General features: G+C 43.2%; 1 protein-coding gene across 1 annotated transcript in view; it reads left to right on the top strand.

Moving 5' to 3' along the window:
* The window catches only part of nfatc3a (nuclear factor of activated T cells 3a), a 163,476-nt gene that overhangs the window by 110,964 nt on the left and 24,881 nt on the right, over positions 1-27,631 (top strand). The window contains exons 7-10 of the mRNA XM_080729552.1: positions 11,222-11,277; positions 13,157-13,283; positions 22,553-22,855; positions 24,891-25,670. Coding sequence (XP_080585678.1) covers positions 11,222-11,277; positions 13,157-13,283; positions 22,553-22,855; positions 24,891-25,670 — 1,266 coding nt within the window. The remainder of the gene's footprint in view (positions 1-11,221; positions 11,278-13,156; positions 13,284-22,552; positions 22,856-24,890; positions 25,671-27,631) is intronic.

Genomic DNA, 27,631 nt, shown 5'->3' with positions numbered 1-27,631 from the left:
CACTGCCGATTCGATACGATACGAAATAAAACGATACGATTCGATTTTAGCTGTTTTCATTTCGATATACTTCGATTTTTTAAGTTAAAAACGATATTTCGATACAGTTACTATATCGTTACACCCCTAACTGCAATCATTCATGGCCAGATGTGAGTTATGGGGGCTGGTGTAAATAGTAATAAAGAAATTGCTGGCTTAGTGTGTCTAAAAAGACATATTTAGCCACTTGTACGCATGCCCCCACCCACTGAAATCAAAATACAAAAAAAACTCGCTAAAAAATAGAAAGCAGTAAATGAAAACATTTTAACAATCCTTTCTTTTTTCTGAAAATATGAACCCTTGTTGTAAAAAAACGAAAGTTGTCCTTTATAAGAGGTTAACATGTCTGAAAAACACAAGTGCGTGGGCGCACATGTGTGCGTGGAGGTCTCCACTTTTGACAAAATGTAAGAAGGAAAAAAGGTTGGGAACCATGCAGTGCCTCCTCATCATTGCTAATCCGTCTGCTTTTCAGCAGAACAGGCCTGATTCGACTGAACGCCGTTATGGAAGAGAGTAAAGAAACAGAGGGGCAGTGACACACATTTTTCCGCCTGCTCTCATACATTGGAGGATAAGGTGGGATCATGGCTAATGGCGAAGTCGGGTTTATACTGTGGGTTGCACGCAGAGACCAGAGATTATGGGTTTCACAGTGCACAACGGGACATGCTTCTCATCACTGCTGCTGTTGAGAGACGTCGCATTATTGTGGAGAATTGGTCTACAGTCGGAATTTGGCTCTGGTGTTGGGTAATTGATCACGCATGTAGACTAGGGATGCGAAGATATACCGGTACGGATCGTAATCGCGATACAAACGTCCGCGATACGGCTGAATCGGTTCATTCAGTGTGTACCGGTACAATAGACGGCCGAAATCGTGATGGATCGTACCATGAGTGTCTGGATCGGTACATTCCGCGGTTGTATCGGTTCTTCCATATAGTATTTCATTCTATCCTGTGTTTCCGAGGCTCCATGAATGCACCATCATCAGCGTTCAGCCCCCTCCCCAAAAGCCAGTCTTTAACGCGAGCTGCGACTCGGACAGACGGACAACATCTGCTGCATGCAGGCAACCACTCCAACCAGGGAGACAGACAGTGCAGCGAAATGCGAGTGAATCAACACAGACGAACTAGCAGCCCCGCGGGTTAAAAAGATGCAAGATTAGTAGTATAGTACTTAGCTTTATAACATCCAAGTCAGCTGCGCTGATTGTTGTCACAGAGTAGCACAGGCTGATCGAGTGATATGTAATCAACAGCCGTTTCTTAGCGAATCTCCGACGGACAATTGATTGAGATCATCTTCTGCACTGCGCTATATTAACTGCACACACACAACAACAATGTTGCTGGGTGTTGTAGGACTACTGCTTGCGTTTAAAACAAAGTATTTGTCACTGTTCTACAACTTTCCTGTGTGTTGATGCAAGCAACTCTCACTTTCTCTGCTGCTAGTTCTGCTCTGGGAAAGAAGCCTAATTTATACATCGCAGTACAAGGGTGTCACACCTAAAATAGCAGACCTACAAGCTCACAATGCGTCGTGGATGCGACGCGCTGTGAGCTTGTAGGTCTGTTTTAAAACATTTTGGCTATAAAAATTGCATAATCCTGGATTAAATATACTATAATATAATATAATATAATATAATATAATATAATATAATAATACAAACCAGGGAGGGTTTTTCAGGTCAAGGACCCCTTAGCTCAGACAGAGATCAAGCAGGGACCCTCACTGTAGGCCCCCTGTAATAACCCTGGATTGGGGTCCCTGACTCCCAGTTGAAGACATATAGGCCTACTAATAATGACATAGGCCTTCTATATGATTAGTTATCAAACAATTCTACAATAGCCAGCAGCTTTGTGTTCTCCCAGAATACTATAGGCCTATGTTGGGTTGTTAGACAGAGCCTAGTACTACAGTGAAACAATAAATTGCCTTTCATACATTTTTAGTCGCTATGTTTTGTAAATTTTGGGATTTGGGCTTGAATCGTGGTGAATCGTGAATCGTATCGAATCGTATCGGAAACAGGGGTGGATCGCGATGTATCGTATCGGCAGGATTTCAATGTATCGCAATTATATCGTATCGCTGGCAGTGTATCGAGGTCCGTATCGTATCGCCTCAGTGGTCGAGATTCGCATCCCTAATGTAGACGATGCGTGGCTGCGCCCAGCCATTTGCATGAAATGAGGTCACAGCCCTTTTGTTTGGTTCATTTATTTGTTATTTATTTAAGGTTTTAATTATTTCTTGAGGGCTTTGGTTGCCTTTATTGATAGCCCCCAGTATCCACAGGTTTCCAACGCCCCATAGTGCATTGCGCAGACGTTGTACCGAGCTTCCGGCGCCGCAGCCGAGTGTGATTTACAAGCTCACAACGGGTTGCATCTGCGACGCGACGTGAGCTTGTATGTCTGCTGTTAAACCGGAAGTGTGGTCCAAATATTCTCCAATAAACTCCCGCGGAAACAGGTGGATAGACAGACTCAGGGAGCAACAGGTAGGGCTGTCACAATTATTACATAATCGTCTAATCGCAATTATTTGGGGATAATCATCATAATCGTTTACATGTTGAAAAATGTTTATACATGTTCAAACATAAAAAAAAAAAAGTGGAAATGGCAGATCTACAAGCTCACAACGTGCCGCATCGCTACGCGTTGTGAGCTTGTAGATCGGCTATTTCCACTATCAATGTTCTTTTTTAAGTATAAAGTTGTCAAATATGTCAGTAATTTCTTTGTATATTTAGGTTATTTGTCTTATTTACCATGTGCAACTTCAAAGCCTACAAGCCAAACAGAAATGTAACTGTCAACAACAAAAACACAATTAAATCGTTAATCGCAATTATTTGAGTGACAATTAATCGCCATGTAAAATGTCATAATCGTGACAACCCTAGGGACAGGTCCGCCACGTCCTGGAATGGAATCGGGGACTGGCTTTGAGTAAATTGATCTACTTGATCATTCCACAACCTCATTGGACAAGTGAGGTGTCCACGCCTTAACCACTCGTCTACCGACGTCCCCGTTAATTTTATTACAGTATTCCCAGTCACTTTGTCGTGTGTTGATCTGGGCTGAACATTTAAAGAAATACAAAACAAAAAAAAGAAAGAAGGTTAAGGCTGATCAGTCCAGCAGTTTGGCGAGGTTAGCCTCCGGGCACGCAGACACGCTCACAGACTCACAGACAGACCAGACCAGACCCTCTCCTGGACCCGCTTGCCTCCTACAGAGCCATTTTGACTTGTTGGTTGTGGGATCCCAGCCACACAGTATAAGTATAAAACAGTCAGACAGAGGTGAGACATCATTTCCAGCAGGCAATCAAACCTGGGACGTTACCATTACACGGTCAACGCACAAAACGCTCGGCTACAGTACCTGAGCCCCCTCCACACACACACACACACACACACACACACACACACACACACACACACACATAGGGGTTTTCTACAAAAAAAAGCAAATTTCCAGCATGTCTGGACATCGCATGCCGGTTTCATTTCTATGAGGTGCTTGTTTTCCTGACCTTCTCTTGTTTTTTTTCCCTGCGTTTGCGCGCTGCGTTGACACGTATCCCTGCTGGATGAAGGAGGGAGGGAGGGAGGGAGGGTTTGGAGTGAAGTCAGACCATCAAGGTCCAGGCTCCAGCCTGCGTGTGCGGTCCGGCCGTTCACTCTGTGTAGAGATGTCCCTGCTGGCCTGAACCAAATACCAGCACATCCACCTTGGCTTCCTCCCCGGAACCCTCTGCCGCTTTACTACCTGACAGCCTGGCTGTCACTTAATGCACTGCTTCTCACACCTTTTAGGGCAGGCCCCCTTAGTTGAGAGAGAGGTGAAGCAGGGACCCCCACAAGCATTTCATAGATTCCCTATAGTTTTATCGTTTGACAGCACAATCATCAGTGTATTTTGGATTCATGTCAATTTGTGTTTTCAGATATTTAACCACTTGAACCGTCGATTCTTAATAAACTTGACCTTTCACCCTGTACTTAGTCTGCTCTTTTTCCCCTCTACACCAAACCTCTTTGCTGCGAGGCGTTGTGAGCTTGCAGATCGGCTATTTTTGGCTAAACTCTCCGAATATGGACGCTAGGGTTCAAGTGGTTAAAATAAAAAAGGAGGAAAAAAAAGTTTCTATCACACAAAGATTTGGAGGAACCCCTAGGGGTCCCGGACCCCCTGTTGAAGACCCCTGTTTTAGGGCTAAAAGGGTTTGGGTGTTAAAGGAGTCTTTCAGACCAAAACACATATAGGGTTACTTCTGCCTTTTATCATACCACTTCATACCTGCTTTAGTCGATTTTTTTCATAGCTGCCCCTGTTGCTAGATTTCGGCTGCCCGCCCCTGTTGCTAGATTTCGCGGGCCCTCTCATAACTAACAGAGTATAGTCCTTAGGCTTGAGCAGTTGTTTATTTAGCTTCAAAGTTAGTATTTTTTTATTGGATTGTGTTTACACAACGTCCTGAGACCAACCAAACTGCTGTTTTGACCTCACAGGCACCCTTACTTGTCAAACAGCTTCTGCTCTGCACCAGAGCAGGGAGAGGAGAGCCTAGAAAGAGAGGGGAGGAGCAGAGGATCTTCTCGTTTGTTTGACAAGTAAGGTTGCCTGTGAGGTCAAAACAGCGGTTCGGTTGGTCTCAGGACGTTGTGTAAACACAATCCAATAAAAAAATACTAACTTTGAAGCTAAAGAAATAACCGCACTAGCCTAAGGACTATCTACTCTGTTAGTTATGAGAGGGCCCGCGAAATCTAGCAACAGGGGCAGCCGAAATCTAGCAACAGGGGCAGCTATGAAAAAAAACGACTGAAGCAGGTATATATGATAAAAGGCAGATTTAACCCTATATGTGTTTTGGTCTGAACGACTCCTTTAATTTAACTCTTGACGGCTACATTCGTACATGCAGTCTGAGTTCCTGACACGTAATGGTCCACCGTTTCTTAACTATCGGTCATTGGCTGAGTGTGAAGCCTCTGGAACCCTTTAGAGAAACATATAGAATCACGTCTCATCTTCACCAAACAACGAGGAGGAAAGAGAATCCGCTAGACAGCCTTAGTTTATGTTCAGCAGTACCACGGTGCTGCTTGCCAAAAGGAACAAGATCCACGGGGCTAACGACACGCCGCGCGGCGGGATATAAATTAGGCTTTACTTAAGGAGTTCTATTTGACGACGGCATGAAGTTTACACAAGAGGGAGTGAGTGTTTGCAAAAGCTAGAATGTGGGCCCCCATATATCCACACGCTCCACCACCAGGATGTCTTTGCACAGTTATTATAAGCGAACAGCCATTTGTTTTCCCTGTCAGATCTACCCAACACAATGAGTATATTTTCTTTTCCCTTCTGCTGGGTGTGCAGTGCAGCGGTGTCTGTGGGGGGGGGGGGGGGGGGGGGGAAGGTATGAGGTTCGTGTCGGAGCTTGTTGCCTCGGCGGTGCGCATGTGGGGCCCTCCCGCCAGTGGGTGGAAAAAGTACTCAGATGTTTTACTTGAGAGAATGTATCAATACTGCAATATAGAAATACTCACATTGCGTTGCGATGCGACGCGTTGTGAGCTTGTAGATCGGCTATTTTCAAATAGCCACAGTATAGAATAGGGCTAAAGTGCATTAATGTATGTTTTATAATATAATCATTTATATCTGCAAAGTAACTAGTAACTAAAGTTTTCAATTAAATGTAGTGAAGTAAAAGTACAATATTTGGAACCGAGATGTAATGGAGTAGAAGCAGGGGTGAGATGCCATGGGCTTGTGTGGGCTCGGCGAGCCCACACTTATTTTGCTGCACGCACGCGCGCCTCATATGCACACACTAATTAACAATAAAAACAGCGTGCGCGCATGACGTCGTGAATTTAGAGGACCCACACTTCTAAAATCCATATCACGCCACTGAGTAGAAGTAAAAGCACTGAAAACTGGAAATCTCAAGTAAAGTACAAATACCTCAAAAGTGTACTTAAGGAGAATACTTGAGTAAATGTACTTGGTTACGGCGGTGCGCATGTGGGGCCCACCAGCACCCCGCCACCCCGCCCGCCGCCTGTTGAATGTCAACATTGCGCGCTGCAGCACCGTGCCGCTGTCAGCCGCCACAGAGGCAATCCAAGGTCATTCGCTGCTTCAGTGAGAAATGCTCTCCCACTCCCAGCTCATCCCCTGAGAGAGGCAACCTTTTGTGGGTTTACAACAGAGAGAGAGGGAGAGAGAGAGCAGGGGAGATTAGTGGGACTCCAGCACCAATTTTCCTAGTGTTAAGGGTAAGATCAGAGCAGGTACAGTAAGTCACTTTTTCAAAGCTATGGGGGTCTTGATGGACCGCAGAAAAGCCTAAATGTGACGTGGCTTATGTGAACTTAAACCCCATATACTTAGTTGAGTGTGGAGTCCCCCAGGGGTCTATAGACCCCCTCCAGTTTTCTCTCTACACCAGCTACAGTATCCCCACCGTTGAGCCGTGAGGATATTGAAAGTGGGCTGCCATATAATTGACAAAACACTACGGTTTTAATGATAATGACATTAAAATATATATACTGGTAATGTAAAAAAATAAGGGCAGCCATGGTATGTGTATTGCGATAACAATAAATAGGAACTTAAAGTATACTACGTTAGTTCCAACACAATTGATTAATTGATCATTAAAATAAGCATGCTAAGAAAATGTACTTGGCCCACCCATCTAAGCGAATGCCAACACTTTTTTCAAGATTTTCAAGTGGGCCCTGATCAAGAAAAGGTTGGGAACTGCCACTGTACACATAACTTGAAAATACACAATCTAAAAGTTCACGATTCACATTGCGACACATTGTACTGTACTGTAGATCTGTCATTTTAGCAGAAAATGCTAGGGTTCCTGTGGTTAAAGAGTTGCTCATTGTGTGGAGCGGTCACGGGGGTTCTCTCAGCAGACAATGCTGCAGAACATCACCGTTGAAGTTTTGAGGGAAGCCCCTTTGAGAGGACTCACAGCACAGGTGTACAGAGATATAATGGGGACCACGTGTGCTGCCTTCAAACGCAGGCGAAAACAAACGCGCCGCTGCCAAAAAAGCCACGAGTTAGGATCTGAATGAGTTGCTGCTTCTTCCCCGCAGCCTGTTGTGAATGTGATGACCATGACTTCTTCCGACGAGCCCGCGCGAGTGTTTCCCCTGTCGGGCTTCTCCGACCTCGGCTAGCTTCCCTCTCTCGGAGCAGCAGCTGCCCCTAAGATGTCTGGCCAAATAATTAGCTCCCTCGTAGGAAAACTGGAAAAATCAAGGGATGTTTCCTAAGCCCAGGAACCCTGGCAGCGTGCGGAGGCATTTTCAAATAAATAGAGTTATTCCACTGCTCTTTTCCACAATCCTTAAACCCAGGCAAGACAAACAGCGGGGCTATTTAGTATTTAGACATCTGATTACTTTTTAATGGCTGTAAAAAATATTCTCCGCGGGGCGCTTCTGGGGCTGTTAAAAGAACTACGTCATTTTGATGCCTCTCGTTCTCCCGGCAGAAACGAATTGAAATGCCACTGCTGCTTGCGGAAGGAAGCCTTTTTGTGGTTCTTCAGGCCGGGTGCCTGTTTGAAAAAGCAGAGTGCGCCGACATGATCGCTAGGAAAGTGGGCCCCGGAGAGGACTCTTATCCAGACAAGGCCGGAATAATGTCCAAAAACTATTACACCACACTTCCAGACGGTCCTGCATTATAACAGCCTAGTATAGATCTTTCCTCCGGTTCTGTGTGGTGGTCTGAGCGTGTTGTAGGCTAATATCTTCTGCAGTTATCCAGACCAGATTAATCCCCGCCAATTTCCTCTCCGCCTTTTTCAGAAACTATATATTTATTCATATATTATTTTATCATCGCTGCTGCGTGGAAACCTTGTGCTGTATGTCCAAAACTGTTACTCTTCAGGAAATGGAAAACAGATATCCAGTGTTCCAATGGATTCAATGTAGTTGTTATTAAGTCCCAAGCTCTTGTTAATCCTTTTCATTGCTTCTATACTTATCGAACCCACAGACACACTTAACCACTTTAAACCTGGCGTCACTGTTTTATAGTCATCATACAGTAGGTGACGATCTGCAAGCTCACGTCGCAAAGCATTGTGAGCTTGTAGATCAGCTATCGTCGCTAGTTTTACGCGACACTGTCATAAGACAAAGTCTAGAATAGGGATTTTTTTATGAAAAAAAACATTAAAGGGGCCCCACCATGCTTTTCAAAATATATATTTTATATAAATATTGGTCCATAATACGGTTTTATACAGGTTTTAGCCTAAACAACCACTCAGATATATTCCAAGCCATTTCAGATGCAATACCAAAATGCCCTTTGTTGGCAACGGGGTGCTGTCTTTGGGCTAGAATTGGAACGATACATTGGATTCAAGCAAATTTTAGTACCACTTTACCTCATGGTTCCACCTCATATATATAGTCTCAATAGAATATAGCCTCCCAAAAAGTACCGCCCCCTTCTCTAGGGGGCCCAATAGGAAATTAGCCCCTTTGTGACATAAACAAGGGCCCGATTTCAAAAGAGTACCATTCAGACACGCCCATTTAGAAAATCACTGAAATGAAAGGCAATGCTTAGAGTTAATGAATGGGTTTTTGGGGTCTGGAAGAGACACTGGGAAGACCAATAAAACAAGAAAGAAATGAAAAATGTGAAATTCATGGTGGGGCCCCTTTAAAAGATTAAATATGGAGATACATGTTTTCTGCCTGACAGAGACAGGCACTGTTTTTCTGTGCATTGGTAAAGCAGATTTCCCCCTGCTTTGAAATGAATGCCTTGGTGCAGGACTGGTAATTCTATTACACGAGGAAGTGACACCATGTGTCTGTGTGCTCCATCATGCCTTCAGCGCGGGGAGATCATTGTCTGCGGAGCTTTTGTCCGTTGTCTATTTGTCCATCATGTGAAAACCAGACATTACCAGATACATTCAAATGGGACTGCTATGGTCTTCTATGGTCTTCTATAAGGTTCCCATGGATTAAAGTTCTCAGTCACCAGTCACTGATTTCAGTTTTGAAGCCAGCATGTCTTCGAATTAGAGCATTCACGAATAGGGATTTTTAGTATTCGAATTATTCGACCTCAAAGTATTCAAATAGTCGAATATTCGACAGGACTGGCCAAGCTGTCAAATATTAAGTAAGCAAGAGGCAAACATTGTGAAAATAGCCGATCTACATGCTCACAACGCCTCTCGCTGCGAGGCGTTGTGAGCATGTAGATCTGCTATTTTCGCAATATTTATCTGTGGAACCGAGTCACATTAATACCTACAATTCTAAGTCCTTGTCAGGGTGGGGGTCCCCAGTTCAAATATGTTTATTTTGGGGGTCACAGCCTAAAAAGGTTTGAGAAGCCCTGCATGACCATTAACAAATTCATCCACCAGGGGCACTGACAACTCATTCTTATGACTTCCTATCTAGCCAAGCTTTATAAACTACCGGTATATATTTTTTAAAGAGAAAACAATACAAAAATAAAAATAAGCGAATATTTGACTTTGGTGAACAACGTCGAATAGTGACTTTTATATTCGAATATTCGAATATTTGGTGAAATCCTGCCTTGAGTGCATGTTGTGCACTGTAAAAACTACAAGCTCACAGCGCTTCGCACTGCGGTTTATTACTGTCGTTATTTTAAGATCCTAGAGTATTTGAAGTGGTCAAACTATTAATAGAATAGATTAAAGAGAGTTTGAATCAGTCAATCTAACAATAGAATACATCTTCCATAAAACCAGAATCTATGGTCTCACATATCATCATAAAAGCAAAGGTTGAGGCCTCACTCTGCCATCTCTTCAACTGTCATTGTCTCTTTGCACGCACTCTCCCACTAGGCAGAGGAACCAATGCCAGCCTTTTCACATTGTCCTGTTATAGCGCCAGCAGCAGACTGAGTTGAGCAAAACCCTTTTTTTTATATATATTTTTCCTGCAGATGTTGCCCAAACATCATAAAAATCGGTACACTTTATCTCTAATGGTCACCCTTCTCCTCCTATCCCACGCTTTAAAGAGAGTAATGTGATAAAGAAGTATATTTCACATTTCTCATATTCAATTCCGACTCCGAAGTTTGTGGGTGTGGCCTTTTTGCACAGAATGCCACACATCATTGATGCAGCGCCCGATTGCTGGGAAATGTAGTTTGCCAGATTACATTTTCTGTTATATACATTTTCTGTTATATATATTTTCTGTTATAGTGTGTTTTCTTCAAAATACACTTTTTGCTACAGATTTTGTCCAAAACTCACACAAATCGGTATCACACATGTGATCAAGATGTATACGTTCGATTGTTCAGATCCCATTCCAAGTGGCTACGACCAAAGTTTACAAGCCCGGCTTGGCGGAGACCTGTGCTCTCTCAATTTCTCTGCCATTTTAAACATAGCTCTAGTAAGCAGCTGCCAAATTGTCCTTACCTTTTAACGTGGGCACGCGCACGCATCGTGCACAATCTGTGCGCGACTCATCTAGTAGACGTGTAGACTCGGTGACAAGCTTTCGAATACAAAAAACCCCATTGAAAAAGACATATCCGTTGCCACGCTGTATCTCTGCTTATCAGCCAGTGTTTACATGAAAAAGCATTGAAAAAAGCCAACTGTGCGCTATGGTAACACGTGGACACGTTCGTGCACAAAACGCACGATATGTGCGGGGATCATAATCCAGGCGTGTAGAGACTGGATCAAAGTTTCCAAACGCAAAAATCCGATTGAAAAACGAGCGTTCCATCGCCGAGTAGCTTCCACTTCTGTTACACAGTAAACCAATGGAGGCGGGACTATGGCCCAGGCTCAGACTGGATACGGAAAGCTGGATCCGGTCCAGACCGGAAATGACCGGATACAGTTAGGGGGGCGGGCCTAAAGAGCCAGAATCAGCGAAAATCTGCGCTAATACTTTTAATCCTTTCATAATGATTAAAGCTAATTAAACTTTACGGGCTCTACGGGCATGGCAGCGCGGTACAGCGGGAAATCTACGGTCTCTACGGGGATCGCGAGGTATGAGTTAAATGAACAATGTTTAATGTCATGCTTTTCTGTCGTTGTTGCGGTTTAGATGGACGACCGCAGTGGGAAGTCGAGGCAAAAGTCATTCGTGAAAGATCTCAGGGGGTAGGTACCTTTTGGCTCGAGACCCAAAATATGTTTTATACTTTTGCTATTGAAAAATAGCAAATATACAAGCAACTTGTAGATCTGCTATTTTTTTAAATTTGTGCAGATCTTTGTATATACTGTATATATATTATATATTTTTTTAAAGCGAATATTTGTAACTCAAATCTTTCTTTCTGTGGGTCCCTGGTCCGCGGTCAAACACATATATTTCTGGGGGTCCTTGTCTTGACAGAACCACAAAGAAACCACTACGATTCAGAAGACATTTTTTGAATCGGCCTCAGGTCAAATTGGGTTAATACTGTATAGAGTATGCCCTGTATAACTAAAATAATAAATTCCCTATTTTAGAAATGGGGACCACTCCCGTCGAAGATGATGATGTCATTTGTGTGGTCCAGCCCAGTCCAGGGATGTATGGAATTCATGTAAAACAACTTAAAACTTCCTAAGGTTGAGCTTCAAAACAATAATTTGTATATTTTTTATTGCACATGCATGCCATAGGGCTGGACCACACATGGACAAATGACATCATCAACTTGCGACAGGGGTTTTCCCTATATTGAGTGATATAAATATATATTTTTAAAATATACATTTTAGTTTTAGTGGGCAGTTATAATGTATTAAGGCATTTTTAGTCCAGGCTTTTTAGCCAGGGATCCATTTAACAAAAGTGTTCCTAATATTTTGTACAATAATGTATCCTTTCTTATTACACATATTAGTGATATATTTTAAGTGTCATTAGTATGTTTCGATCGATATGCAATAAAATCTCCGGATCCATTGTACGCTTAATAGGTACAGCATTAAGTGATTATACTGTAGGTGATTATTAGCTCTATAGCTCTATAATCTGATTTTGTAGTAGTAGTAATTGCTATTGAGTGTTTGTTCAGTAACGTGTCTGTCTACCCATCTCTCCAGCTCTTCAGTAAAAGAGCTGGAGTTTATTAAAGAGCTGGGGAGACATGGAGATCCCTGTTACTGAACAAACACTCTGTACCAGTGATTACAATCATAAATAGTTAGAGCAATTTAACACTTATGTGAACAAGAAATATACTTTGTACTTTAGACCGGGAACGCAAATCTGTGTCACTTTAGATTTGAACCACTTAAACCATTATTGTATGCTTTAACAATTGAAAAATAGCAGATCTACAAGCTCACAGCTGCGAGCTTGTAGATCTGCTATTTTTGAAAGATTGTGAAAATGATTCTATAACGTTTTCATGTCAAGGACCCCCAAAATTACATTCATATTCTCAAAATATGTCGTCCCATGGACCACCCAGAAGCAAATATTTGAGTTACAAATGTTCGCTTTTAAAAAGATATATTCATAGATTTGCTAAAAAAAATCACGATTTTTCAAAAAATAGCAGATCTATAAGCACCGAGTGCTTGTATATCTGCTATTTTTCAATAGCTTACATATAAAATAATTCATTTATGTTGTCATTTACTGTATATGTTGTGATGTTGGTGTTGTTCTCCAGTCTACCACAGTAACATTTATGTTGTGATATTGGTGTTGTTCTGCAGTCTACCACAGTAACATTTATGTTGTGATCTTGGTGTTGTTCTCCAGTCTACCACAGTAACATTTATGTTGTGATCTTGGTGTTGTTCTCCAGTCTACCACAGTAACATTTATGTTGTGATATTGGTGGTGTTCTCCAGTCTACCACAGTAACATTTATGTTGTGATGTTGGTGTTCTCCAGTCTACCACAGTAACATTTATGTTGTGATATTGGTGTTGTTGTCCAGTCTACCACAGTAACATTTATGTTGTGATATTGGTGTTGTTCTCCAGTCTACCACAGTAACATTTATGTTGTGATATTGGTGTTGTTCTGCAGTCCAGCCTACTGGTGGAGGTCCCTCCCTACCACAGTAAGACGGTGGCCTCTGCCGTCCAGGTCCAGTTCTACGTCTGCAACGGCAAGCGGAAACGCAGCCAATCACAGCGCTTCACATACCTGTCGGGTAAGGGGAGCGACCAATCACAACACTTCACATACCTGTCATGTAATGCAGTGGTTCTCTGTAAATTGACCCATACAAGTCTGTAACTCTGACAGTGTACAAATGGAACCAAATGAACCCGTTAGGGTCCAGGGAAGTTAAGGGCCGGGGAGACCTTGACATTTGAAAGTTTGAGAAACAGTGGAGCAGGTTCCATTTGGTTCCATTTGTACACTCTCAGAGTTAAGGGTCCATTTGGTCCATAATATCAGTTAGGCTTAGGACCCCCTGGACCCCACAACTATTGAACTAGTATCCTGTCCCTAGAACGCACTAGCTTGTTGTAGGAACATACGGTCCCAAGGTTATCCTCTCCTCTCCTCACCTCTCCTCTCCTCTCCTCTCCTCTCCTCTCCTCTTCTCTCCTCTCCTCTCCTCTCCTCTCCTCTCCTCTCCTCACCTCTCCTCTCCTCTCCTCTCCTCTCCTCTCCTCTCCTCTCCTCTCCTCTCCTCTCCTCTCCTCTCCTCTCCTCTCCTCTCCTCTCCCTGGGTAATGACAGTGATTATAACAGATAACAGAGACAGACATAGCAAGCTGTTTGCACTTGGCACCTCTCCATCGGGGCCTCCACTAACCCCTGTTTCTCTGTCTCCCTCCAACGTTTGCATTGCTGTGGTTAATTGTGTTTTATTTTGGCGGTGGTGGGGGGGGGGGGCTGCTGCAATGTGAACGATAATACACACACGCACACACACACACACACACACACACACACCTGCCAACTGTTTATGTGTAAAGCTCCCCTCTGCCATCCATGGCATCTCTGCCTTAGTGCTGGGCAATTAACCAACAATATCATATTTAGAACCAATAACCCACTAAATCTTGCTCATGTAGGTTAATCAGTTAATTGAGACGCTTTTCTGTTTTCCTTTTTTTAATTCTTTTACAATTAATGTAATCAATTAGTCTGATTAACGACCCCGGCCCTGTATTATACTTTGTTCGAAAATAGCTAAAATAGCCGTTCTACAAGCTAGGTTGCATCATGAGCTTATAGATCGTCTATTCAAAAATCTGTTAACAAGACAAATCTTGTATGGCATAAAATATTCTGAGATGGGCTCACAGCGCGGCACTCGGTGCCGTACTAAATATCTTTGTCTCTGTACTTGGTAATGTTATTGTTTTGTTCTGTTCTGTTTTGTTTTGTTCTGTTTTCTTTCTTCCTCTGGAATCGAGTCAAACTGAGAACAGCGTTGGCGGAATATATAATGACTGTGGATTTTTCTGCAACGTGCCCAAACCTTAAGTTCTACCACAAGAGTGTGTGAAAAGGATGTGTGTGTGTGTGTGTGTGTGTGTGTGTGTGTGTGTGTGTGTGTGTGTGTGTGTGTGTGTGTGTGTGTGTGTGTGTGTGTGTGTGTGTGTGTGTGTGTGTGTGTGTGTGTGTGTGTGTGTGTGTGTGTGTGTGTGCGCACACGCGTGCGCGTATTATTACACTTGCGAGGGTGTTTAGTACTTTTGATATTTTTGTTTGACGTTCTAGTATATAATCACATAGGGAATTCATTTACGGAAAAAAACACATAAAAGTTAAAATGTGGAGATTAAGAGGTCAGCAACGATATGTTATTTGAACAGAATACGTGGCCCACCTAGCCTCTGTGTTTGTGTGCAACACGCGCCCACTCATCTACTTCCTGTTTCCTGCCACTCACGGAGCAGGGCAGCCAATCAGAGCACTGCTCTGTCAGAGTCAGGGAGGCTGACACCACTACTGTCACCACGGACACACACAAACACAACATCTGAGTGGGCGGGGGCTTTGCTTCTGAGGAACAAATACATGATGCTAGGGTTACTGTTCTTCACCTTTTGAAATTTCAAATAAAAAACCAGCTTGTATTAACTCATTGAGTGCCTATCCCGAATTAGTTCGGGATATATTATCGCATCCCAGAGTGCCTATCCCGAACTAGTTCGGGATATAAAAAAAAGAAAAAAAAAGAAATCTTTTTTTTTTTGAAAAATTCTTTTTTGAAAGTTTTTTTTTTGGACCCCATCAAATCTAGTGAACATGATTTCAATCGCGATTTTGCATGTTCCACCCCCATACAACCCCATCTAACATACAGGGCAGCCATGTTTGTTTACATAACATGTAAAACATAATGGCGATTATCTCAAGAATGCCTGAACGGATTTCCAATCGGATTTTTTTGTTTGAAAGCTGTGAACAAACTGCACAAATCCACTCCAATGCAATCCAGGATTGCATTGGATTTTTTAGAGCTCATTCTTCTCTGTTTTTTTCCCATGCATGAGGTGTGCAAGGTTTAATCATGGCTAAGTTGACGAAAATAAGGCTTCTAAAATGCTTGGTAGCCAATAGCTAACTTCAAGCTAACTTCATCCTCTTCCTGTACATGCACAAAGGAAAGTGTTCAGGCAAGTCATGGCTGCAGGGCTTCTGCATATACCAGCATATCTCTATGGGATTTTCTATGGCCACTGGGCGCCCTCTAGTGGTGAAAGGGTGGCACTAAATGAGTTAATACAGTTCACGTGAGATGACATTTAAAAATTAAAAACAGATTTGCACAAATAGGAGCAAAGCAATGGAAACGAGCTCTCAAGCTTTTTAAATATTGTATCCTTTTTTACAAATATGTGGTCATGTTTATGCATTTTTCAAATAAATACATCAATCAATCAATACATCAATCAAAATGTATTTGGCGGGGGAAAAAACATAGTAATTGATTTATTTAATCTTACTAATGATGTTTCGACTTCAGAGGGCGTGTTAGCGTCAGGAAAGAACTGGCATTTCAAGTATTTACATTACAATGTGTACATTAATTTATGCAGAATAAAGAAGTGGCATTTAAAATATTTACATTACAATATGTACATTAATTTATGCAGAATAAAGAAGTGGCATTTAAAATATTTACATTACAATATGTACTTTAATTTATGTAGCATAAACAAAGAGATACCAGGTCTCTGCCCAACACTGACAATATACTTTACCGTTGGAAGACCCCTGCTTTACCCTGCCCTGATTTCACCCTTCCCTTGTTTAGTCTCATAAACCCTAGTTGAACTTGCAGTGCCCAACCCCCCACCTCCCCCACCCCCAGTCTCCATGCGGGACCCCAAGGCAAGGTGAGGCTATGTGAGGAGAGGCCCCGATCAGTCAACTGGTTTATGCCTAGGGAGGGGGTGGGGTTCTGGTGGTGGGGGGTTTACAGTAGCATTCTGCTCCTCTTCCCTCATGACGGTACTCATGATGGCACCCATATGCTCTCCTCTCTGCGACTCTGTGAAGGAGGGTAAAAATACCTCGCTGTCACAAGGCACCAGATCGGGAAATAGGTTAGCGCCAGGCCGCGCTGCTGCTGCCTGCTCTGCTACAGAGGAAAGGCATGGATGGCCCCGTTCGCTATCCAAATACCACCCGGGTCGCTGGGAAGTGTCTTTGATTTTGAAGGAGGTGGGATGTTCGATGGGATATTCAGTGGCGGAAGAAGTACTTAAAGGTAGCAATACCACAATGTGGAAATACTCTGCATACGTTTCAGATGGGGGGGGGGGGGGGGGGGGGCATTTGGCTCAATTGAATATTTAGGAAAAGTCATGGAAGGGGACATTACCGAGAGCTTAATGAGCAAAGTTAATCCACTTCAAAATCTCAAAATCGGTCAGAATGACCGATTAGTAGGGGTGGAAAAAGTACTCACATTTTGTACTTAAGTAAAAGTATCAATACTGCACTGTAGATATACTCTGTTACAAGTAAAAGTCCGGAATTCAAAATGTAGTCGAATAAAAGTATGAAAGTATTGGCATAGAAATACAAAATGTTTGAAAATAGCAGATCTACAAGCTCACAACGCATCGCGCTGCGATGCATTGTGAGCTTGTAGATCGGCTAGGTATAAGCCTAGGTATAAAATAGGGCTAAAGTGGTTTATGTATGTTTTATAATATTATCAGCTCCGTCCTCGTCTGCTTTGTCGTCCGAGACGAGGACGACATGAGTGGGCGGCTGTTACTGTTTATATCTGCAAAGTAACTAGTAACTAAAGTTTTCAAATAAATGTAGTGGAGTAAAAGTACAATATTTGGATTCGAGATGTAGTGGAGTAGAAGTAAAAGTATCACAAATAGGAAATACTCAAGTAAAGTACAAATAACTAAAAAGTGTACTTAAGTACAGTACTGGAGTAAATGTACTTAGTTACTTTACACCACTGGGCGATTAGACACCTGTGTGTTAATAATGTTATATACTGTTAGTGCACTTTGACAACACTTATACCTACACTTGTTGAAAGCGCAAGTGCTGTGAACCAGACAAGTTAGATTTGTGTAGCATACCTGCTTCCTGCTACGCTTTTCCTAATCCTTTTGCATTAGTCCCAGTTGACTCGTTTGTTTTATTTTACATGGCTAATATAACATTAATATTAAACAATTGACAAAAAGGAATAAATACAATAAAAAAAAAATGTAATCCTTGAAAAGTATGTTTTCATTGTGATAACAATAAACTAGAAGCAGTGCTCTTCCGAGCACAGGTCTCCACCAGGTCAGGCATGTAATGTGTTTTACATAAGTCGGCCTCCTGATGGCGCTATAAAAGGCTGATGTAAAAAATGCAGGGAAAAGGTTTTACCTTGGCCTCTAAGGAGTGCGCATACAAAGTTTGACACTAATCGGTGGAGTTATAGGTGAAAACATGAATCGGCCTGTTATAGCGCCACCATGAGGCTGATTTGATTTTTCTTAAGTGGCATTTATTCCTCTGCCTATTGGGAATGTGCATGCACAATTTCACCAAAATCGCACACTGCGTTCAGGATTTCAGGCATTTTATTCAAAACTGACCAATCCTGCAAACTTTGAAAGCCAGTTTTAGCCAATCAGGATGGAATATGGAAAATCTGACACATCCATGTCGATCACATGACTGTAGAGATACTGTCTACTGATTTACGTGATTTTTGGACAACATCTGTAGGAGTACTGGCAAAAGTTAGTTTTGCAAAAGTCGGCCTCCTGGTGGCGCTAGAACAGGCCCATGTGAAATATTTGGGGCAGAGGTTCTGAATTGGTGTCGAGGGAGTGTGTGTGCACAGTTTGGCAGCGACCGGGCCAACGGCGCCGGAGATTAGCTGGTAACGGACAAACGGACGGACGGACGGACGGACGGACGGACGGACGCACGGACGGACGGAGGGGAAAACATACTCTCCCTCAGCCTTCGGCTGGTGGAGACAATAACTTAAAAGTATATATATTACAACACATATGTATTGACTGATCCTTAACTTATTTACTGTCTTTTAAACATCGACTGAAGGGGTTAACTGCCGCGTCGTCCTTACCTTTTAACGTGGGGACGTGCGTTCAAATAAAATAAAAAGACACATCCATCGCTGAAACCATATCCGGCCGAAACCGAATCCAAACACTGATCCAGAAAGAGTTGGGAGTATTGTTTGGTTCTACTGTTTACCCCATGGGATCAACATACATCTGACTAATGTCAGTGGTGGAAAAAGTACTCACATTTAATATTTATATAAAAAGTATCAATACTGCAATGTAGAAAATACTCTGTCAGGGCACGGTCACACCGGAAAAATATTCTACCTATTATATGAGAGTTGATTCCGCCAATCCATTTTAATGAGAATGGTGTGGAGTCATTTTATGTTTGGTTGCTCGCAGGTGTTGCGTGCTGAAAATAGCAGTCTACAAGCTGCGACGTGTTGTGAACTTGTAGATCGGCTATTTTCAGCACGCAACCAAGTGTCATTACGATGCCATCAAGGCCTGCCAAAATACATTTTAGTTGACTAAATCAACTGTAGATTTAGTCAACTAATCTTATGATATTTAGTCGACTAAAATTAGACTAAAACTAAAACTTTTCAGGTGACTAAATTTAAACTAAATGAGATTTTATTCAAAAGACTATGACTAAAACTAAATCAAAATGTGTTGTCAATAACAACACTGTTCTGCGTGCCGCGCAGACCGTGCGTTTATGCTGGAGCAGATACATTCTCTGCTTTTCCCCCTCTGTCCTATCGGGTGAGTCTAAGGCGGGACGGGGAGGGTCCTGGAAGTGAGTGACGGGTACGTCACAGGCTTTGGGACAGAATGCGCTCTCTGCGTTTTTGGTCAGCCGCGCACAAAAAGAGTTTATCAGCTGGCAGCCACACTTTGGTGTGACTGTGCCCTTACAAGTAAAAGTCTGGAATTAAAAAAAAGAATTACTTGAATAAAAGTACAAAAGTATTGGTATCAAAATGTACTTAAATACCAAAAGTAGAAAGTACTCATTATGCAAGATGTCCCGTTTCACACGTTTTTCAATGTATAAAAAATCTTTTGAACATAGCAGATCTACAAACTCACAATGCATCACACCACACCCGATCTACGAGCTTGTAGATTGGGTGTTTTCAAATGGCCGAGATATATCGGGCTGAAGTGGTTAAAGGAAAATTCCAGAATAAAACATATTAATCCTTAATCAGCCTTTTATCACGTCTGTACATACCTGGTATGATGGATTTTTATCATAGTCCTTCCAGTTTTTACTTCTCCTGGACTCCTCGGATCTCTCTCCCACAGCCAAAACGGCGGTCAATTGAGGTCCTCCAAAAGCGCTAATTTTCACCGCTGCAAAGTTACTTTTTTCTTCATAAATCTTCTATTTATAGTTCCAAGACAGCCAGTAATCCACTGTTTTATCGCAGCTTGAGGGAAATGGCCGTTGTTTACATGATCCCAATAGTAGCACAGAAGAAGAATGAAGTCTTGCGTCTCGCGTGATTGCCGCGCCCCCTTTAGCGAAAATGAAATAAATGAAAGCTTTCTCCTGGAGTTATTACAGCCAGTATGTACACAACAAGGCATCGTGGTATATATATAAAAAATAAGAAAGCAGAAGAATATAATCTAGTTAGTCTGTTGATCGCTAGAATCCTGTAATATGACTGAGAAGGATTCACAACAAAGCATTTTAACGGACTTCCTGTAGTCATAAGGTAATTATATTACCTTTATTTATTTTTATTTTCCTCAATACATTTCTTCGATTTTATTTATTATTTATTCATGGAATTACTTACAAAATAATGTTGACATGTATTATTATTTGTAAACAATGTAGGATACAATATAATCACAAAATAATCGTATTTTCCTCAAGACATTCTGCAATGCCTCACCAAATAAACTTTAGGTAAAAATTACCTCATGACACTACAAACTAACTAGTAACTAAAGTTTTTAAATAATTGTGGTGGGGTAAAAGACAAAGTACAATATTGGAAAATCGAAAATACTCCAGTAAAGTAAAAAATACCTCAAAACTGCACTTGAGTAAATGTACTTAGTTACTTTCCACTACTGGGCATGTTGCTGGATTGCTTGACTGTGTAAGATTACTACGACCTATTTTTAAAACCCTCTGGCAAGCCGTGATACAGAATTGAACTTCAAAGGAAACTTATCACCAACAGATTGAGGCCACTCGTGCGGGTGGCGAACGTCGTAAAACTATAAAGGGCTACCGTCTCGCATAGGGTGGTGTAATTTATAATGCCATATGCAATAACCACTGCAATACCTGTCTCTGTTGCTGCAACACAATGACTTAACAAAAATCTAATAATACCCTGACCTTCCTTTGCATGTCATTTGATCACAGAGAATGTTTTTTGATCCAATAGCATTGTGCCTTTGGCATTTCTCTATTATCTCTCGTATCTGTTATTAATAACCTCCAGCCTGTTGCCGCAAGGTTTTTATTTAATTTTTTAAGTTGCATATCGATGGCTGGGAAAAATGAAAAAGAAAAATGTGTGTTCAACACCAAAGCCTCCTATCTACTATTTCTACTATTTCTAGGTAAAAACCTCCTATCTGCAGTCGACAACATACAGATAGGAGGTTTTTACCTAGAAATAGTTAGGCAATTTTAAATCTTTTGGTTAAATAACACTTTTTACAGCATTTAATTATGCTCCTTTTGAGATCAAGACATTCTACAGGTCTGTTACAAGTATTACCATTAACACTCAGGACGCCACCATTCACTTGCGCTTTATTTTGAAGAGCCCCGGAAGCTCTGTGCGTGTGCACGTGGGTGTACACTGACGATCCAGGAAGGAGATCTGTTTGTTTACAAACGGTCGCGAAAACTAAAATCCTAACCGGGGCCGACCATCACGGCATAGTGTCGCCGTGAAGACAAGCTGATCTCGGCCTCCTCGGCGTTATTTGCACCTTATTTCGAGATAAAGCCGTTTTTATGTTTCAGTATAGAATAGGAGTCAATGGATAATGGCCGCTCTCGGTTGCTTCTGGCTGCGTTGCGTCATGACGTATGCAGTTTTTTCTTTCACCAGCACCCGTAGCAAGCGTCTGAGATGCGGGTTACCATGGAAACCTTATCTCGTCTGTGAACGTGTTTGGCTACCAAGAGCAGCCAAACTGTTAACATTTTTTTATCAACTCACCCTCTTAGTGTGGTAAAAGGTTCACCACCTGACACCAATCATGAGCAATCAACAAGGCAATGCAGTTTGGAGGTTTTGAGCTTCAACATTTTGCCACTTACTGAAACTGAACAAAATCGGGGTTCTATTCACATGACATTTTCTTTTTACAAAATGAGCATAGCCTCATTTCAAGTGAAATCCAAAAATCATGACATTTGCAAATAGGAGGTTTTGCATGTTGGCCTCTCTATAGCCCCATTTCCACTGTAGCGCCAACCCAGAACAAGAACCAGAACTTTCCAGAACCAAGAACTTTCAAGAACCTGTGAAGTTCCGAGATCAAGTTCAGCTTACGTTTCTCCATATAACCAGAACTAACCGGGAAGGTCCCAAAAAAAAGACCAGCTGCTCTGCTGGCCCCGCCCATAGGTTCCCAGAACTAAAGTTTAGTTCTACCTCAGGAGCAGGACTGAAAAAAGGTTCCAGGAACCTTGTCTGAAACCGGGCCGTGTGCAATGGAAACAAAACCAGAACCAAAAAAATAGATTCAGGTTCCTGAAAGTTCTGGTTCCACCATGCAGTGGAAAGGGGGCTTATCTTGCCTAGCCTAGAGATAATAATTGTGATTATTATCGCAGAGAGAGTTATCTGTGGGTCTTGTTTTGATGTAAATAAGTGATACGTTATATCCCCCTCTCTGCCTTTCATCTCCCTCCCTCTCTCTCTCTCTCTCTCTCTCTCTCTCTCTCTGTGTGTAGTCCTGGTGAAGCAGGAACACAGAGAGGAGTTGGATCATGCCACGGTATCGTCCATGCCCATGTCCATGCCCCTGGCTCATCATGGCAGCCTGGTGCACCACGCCCAGATGCCTTCCCCCGAGCAGGGCCACCCGCCGGACGGCCTTCTGTCCAGCTCCCCGCGGGGGGGCCTGGCCCCCGGCCCCGGGGCCCCCGGGGGCCTGCATCCCCTCCAGGCCCAGTGCTCTCCCCTGGGCTCCCCGTCCTTCCAGCACCTGCCACACCTCCAGCAGGGCCGCGGCGGCATGCACCACCCCACGCAAGGTGTTATGGCTTAGCTTTATTCATTTGTTAACAAAAATTACATGTCTCACTTTAGATTAACCATTATTTAATACGTTCAAGCTGTTGAAAAATAGCAGATCTACAAGCTCATAGCGCGGCACCGGTAGATCTGCTATTTTTGAAAAGATGTGTGAAAATCATTGAATATTTTAATATAATAATATACATTTTTAAAGCGAACATTTGTAACTCAAATCTTTCATTCTCGGGGTCCCTGGAACAAAACTATTTTTCAAAAAACTGTTAATATTTAGAGGACATTTGTAGAATCGGATCCTCAGGTCTAAATGGGTTGACGTGGGTTTGCTGGTTTAGTTTATGTATTTTATGTTTTGTAATTATTGCAATTTTTGTCTGGGGCGACATTCAAGAAGCACAGAAAAACTACGATTATCTACTAGCTCACAACATTTATGAATGTAGCATGTTGTGAATTTAGGTAATTATAACTAGGGGTGGGCGATATGGAAAAATACAATATCACGATAATATCCCAAGCTGTATCACAATAGTCGATCTTATCACGATTCTTTTTCATGTAGGTTTTTATGGTTATTTTTCAAGTTACTTAACTGTGCAACCACCTACCGTACAAGGTAACAAAAACTAAAAGAAAAAGGAGTAACAGACTATTTAGACCAGTGGTCCTCAAAGTGGGGTCCAGGGACTCTCTGGGTTCCTTTTTAGTCCAGGCAAACTAGCTCATTTTGGACCCAAAACACAAAGTAATTGTAAAAGATTTTTTTTCTTCACAGACCTTTTCAATAAGGTCTCCAGAACAACATACTAAAAGTCCTAAGAAATCCCAGTTGCGGAAATATATTTAATTGGCACCAATCCAAGAAATCCACCCAGGAGGAAAATACCCAGAAAAATATTTTTTTTCTGGGTATTTAAGGAGGATCTGAGGGGTCTAATTAGGGGTTTGTCATGATGCCGAATCCATTGCAGGCATTTGTTTTGCACAAAAAACATTCCGTGGGCTAGAAATGGCCTCAGAAAACAATACAAGAATGGGTGAGTATTCATGTTAGTCGGAGGCCTTAGGGTTTTTTTTTCTCATGCTAATCAGTCTAAAAGTGCAAAATTTTGCACAGATGTAGCTCAGGGCATGCTCTAATGATTTAGCTAGGGCACCCGAGTCGGCGACATTCGGGGTCGCCACAGCGGCCAAATCAAGTTGGGCTCCCATCGACTTTAGTGATGAAAAGTGATGAGTCAGAGTTTTGTGGGTGCTATGGTGACCCCGAAGGTCGCCGACTCGGGCGCCCTAGCTAAATCATTAGAGCATGCCCTGAGCTACATCTGTGCAAGATTTTGCACTTTTAGACTGATTAGCACGAGAAAAAAAAACCCTAAGGCCTCCTACTAACATGAATACTCACCCATACGTGTATTGTTTTCTGAGGCCATTTCTAGCCCACAGAATGTTTTTTGTGCAAAACAAATGCCTGCAATGGATTCGGCATCATGACAAACCCCTAGTTAGACCCCTCATATCCTCCTTAAATACCCAGAAAAAAAATATTTTTCTGGGTATTTTCCTCCTGGGTGGATTTCTTGGATTGGTGCCAATTAAACATATTTCCGCAACTGGGATTTCTTAGGACTTTTAGTATGTTGTTCTGGAGACCTTATTGAAAAGGTCTGTGAAGAAAAAAAATCTTTTACAATTACTTTCTCGTAAAATGCTAGTTTGCCTGGACTATTTGGGAGATGATCCTTACAAGTATGTAACTCCGACAGTATACAAATGATCCCATTTATTTGTATTTCATTTGTAGACTGTCAGAGTTAAGGGGAGACCTAGACATTGTAAAGTTTGAGAACTACTGATTTAGACCAATATGCAGGTTTAAATTAATTCTGCAATGAATTTTGAGGCTCCCTCATTGTATCGCGATATATACGATATCTCTGAAAAGGCATATCGTGGAGACATTGTATCGTCTCAATGATATTTATCACCATATCACCCACCCCTAACTCTCACAAGGCTCTCTCCCTCCTGCAGAATGCCACATGGCGTTCCCGCCCGGCTCGGCCCCGCCCCGGCCCTCCTACCAGCCCGCCATGCAACAACAACACTCCCACGGCATGGCGTTCAACGGCCAGGCCAGCCTCCCTCCTCCGCAGGGCTACGAGAGGATGGCGTTCCAGCCGGACCCCGCCTCCGCCATGGGCCTCGCCATGGCCTACTCCTCCTCCTCCTCTGGCCCCACCTCTACCCTGACCCACTCCTCCCCCCACCTCCACACGCTGGGGGGTGGGGGCTACCACTGCCCTGGGCCCAACCCGGCCAACCAGGTGGGCCCCCCTCTGGCGGGGCAGCCCTCGCCGCAGCTCCAGCGGGCCATGGTGGGGGGGTACCACCACCCGGTGGGCCAGCGCTCCGCCTCCTGCCCCACGCCTTCCAGCGCTGCCCCCCCTCCCCCTCCTCCTCCTCCCCCTCCCCCGCGGATGATCCCCTCCTCCTCGCCCCACTCGGGACCCTCGTCCCCCCAGCTCCACCCTCTGCCCTACCGGTCTCCCACCACCTCCTCCTCGCCCACGTCCTGTGGCAGCCCCCTGGGGGGTCCCGGAGGCCAGGCCAGCAGTCCGGGCATGGGGCCCAGCATGTCTCCGGCGGCGACGACGTCAGGGGGGTCCCTGGTTCACCCGCTGGGCCCTCAGGGGCCCTTCCCCCCCGGGCCCCCCACCGCGGACGGAGAGAGGCTGAGCATCAAGCAGGAGCCCGAGGACAGGGAGCCCACCTTCCGCTCCATCGGCCTGCAGGACATCACACTGGATGACGGTGAGGCGTCTGTTTCCTTTCACACAGCAACATTTCGGGCAGAAACCTTGTATCTCCAAGTTTCACATTTGTATGTTTTTCTGTAAAGTGAAGCCCTGATTCATCATACAAGACTGTCGCACAAAACTAGTGAAAATAGAAGATCTGAGGCTTGTAGATCAGCTATTTTCACTAGTTTAAATCATGTTTAAAATGATGAATACAAAACGAAGCGTATCCAAAGTTTAGTATTTGTTTCCATGCGTTATGGCTCTTCTCAGAATCCTACCTGGGTCCTGCTCAGGAGGTGGTACACATGCATATGTCCTTGTATGGGCCGTTCTGTCCGTGACATCATTTCCTTTATGTGCATTAGTACTGATCTCCATACATGAAGATCCCAACTAATACATTCCGTACTCATTGCGACCGAAGGTCGCAGTTTAGTATGTGAAACGGCATGTCACTGTGATGTCAGGGGAACCACTCTAACAGAATGGGTTTTCCGCTCTGACTTCACTGTGATGTCAAGGCAACCACACTAACAGAATCCCTTTTATGCCCATCCATGGTAGTCTCGCGTAGCCAGACAACTATTCCGCAATCTCCGAATGCTATATAGAGTCTGGAACGGCAGCTCCCGAACGGCGAGTATCGGAAGTAGCCACTGCTGCACGGAAGTTGGTGGAACTGTAGTCCCACTGGAAACATAACAGAAGCACACTCGCACAGACAGAGTCATTTGAGCGGCATATTCTTGTTATGCGTGTATAGTTTAAGAAAACATTTGAAAACATCATGGAAGTAACACCAACAATACCATCAAAATTATTGAAAGGAGACATAACGCTTCCAGTAGGACTTGTTATCGCTACTGCACCAAGGGAGCGGGTGCGTCACATCCGCTCTATCTCGCACTCATCGTATCTATTTCCGTGCCCCAGACTGTATGACAGGAGCATTTGCAAATCGCGGAGGCAACAGTCTGGCCACGCGAGACTACATACATGGAGATCCCTGATGTCATCAATGTTAAGCCCATATCTAACAGGACTTCATATGGGAATGGCCTTATATGGAGGCCACATCGGCCACATACCACACTAACAGAATCCATATACTGTATGGCCAAGACAGCCCGTATCTGTATGGCTGGTTCTACAGACCGGGATCTCCATGTATGGGCATAAAAGGGATTGTATGTATGATGTCAGATGTCATAGACATCATAGGACTTTCACATAACGAATAACTGAGTAAGCATGTTTGGGCTCTCACAGCATATCTCCATATACAGTACATGGATCTCCATATATGAGTACCAGGGGTCTCCATATACTTTATGGATAACTGGTCCGAAATACATCACTGGCCAGATGGCCAAGACATGGCGTGACCTTGGCCTAAAGGATGAGGTCTCTTGTCGCCTTCTTCTTTCTCCTTTCATAATGCTGGTCGTTGTATTTCTCCTCTCCCTGTCGCTTTGTCCTTCCGCATGTTTGTCCGCGCGCTCGCAATCGAATAAAAAAATGTCGGTCTCAGATGGGCGAAGGCTGTCAGTTTAAATTCGTCCCTCGTGACACGCAGTGCTAATTTAGTATCTTGACAATGTAAAACAATACACACAGCCAGTTGCTGCACGGGGGGAGGGGAGGGGAGGGGCAGATGCCTCATCATTAAGGCCATAGATACGGTTTCATCTGTCACTGTAATAGACAGTTGCTGCTCACACACAAACACTCACATACACACTCCCAGTCACACACACATACGGACATAAGGACAGTAACATTTTTGCGACACGTTGTTGCTTGTACGCAGTACAAATCAGGAATAATTCCAACCTTAATCCCTAAACCTAACCTCTAAATGTCCAATCCTAATCCAAGCCTAACTCTAAAATATAAAACAATCCATATAAAACAAATAGGGGTGTAACGATATAGTAACTGAATCGAAAAATTGATTTTAATTTGCAATGA

Source organism: Nannobrachium achirus, assembly GCF_963921795.1.
Source record: "Nannobrachium achirus genome assembly, chromosome: 7".
Classification (NCBI taxonomy): Eukaryota; Metazoa; Chordata; class Actinopteri; order Myctophiformes; family Myctophidae; genus Nannobrachium; species Nannobrachium achirus.
The sequence above is the reverse complement of the archived record's forward strand: the minus strand, read 5'-3'. Positions and strand labels throughout refer to the sequence as shown.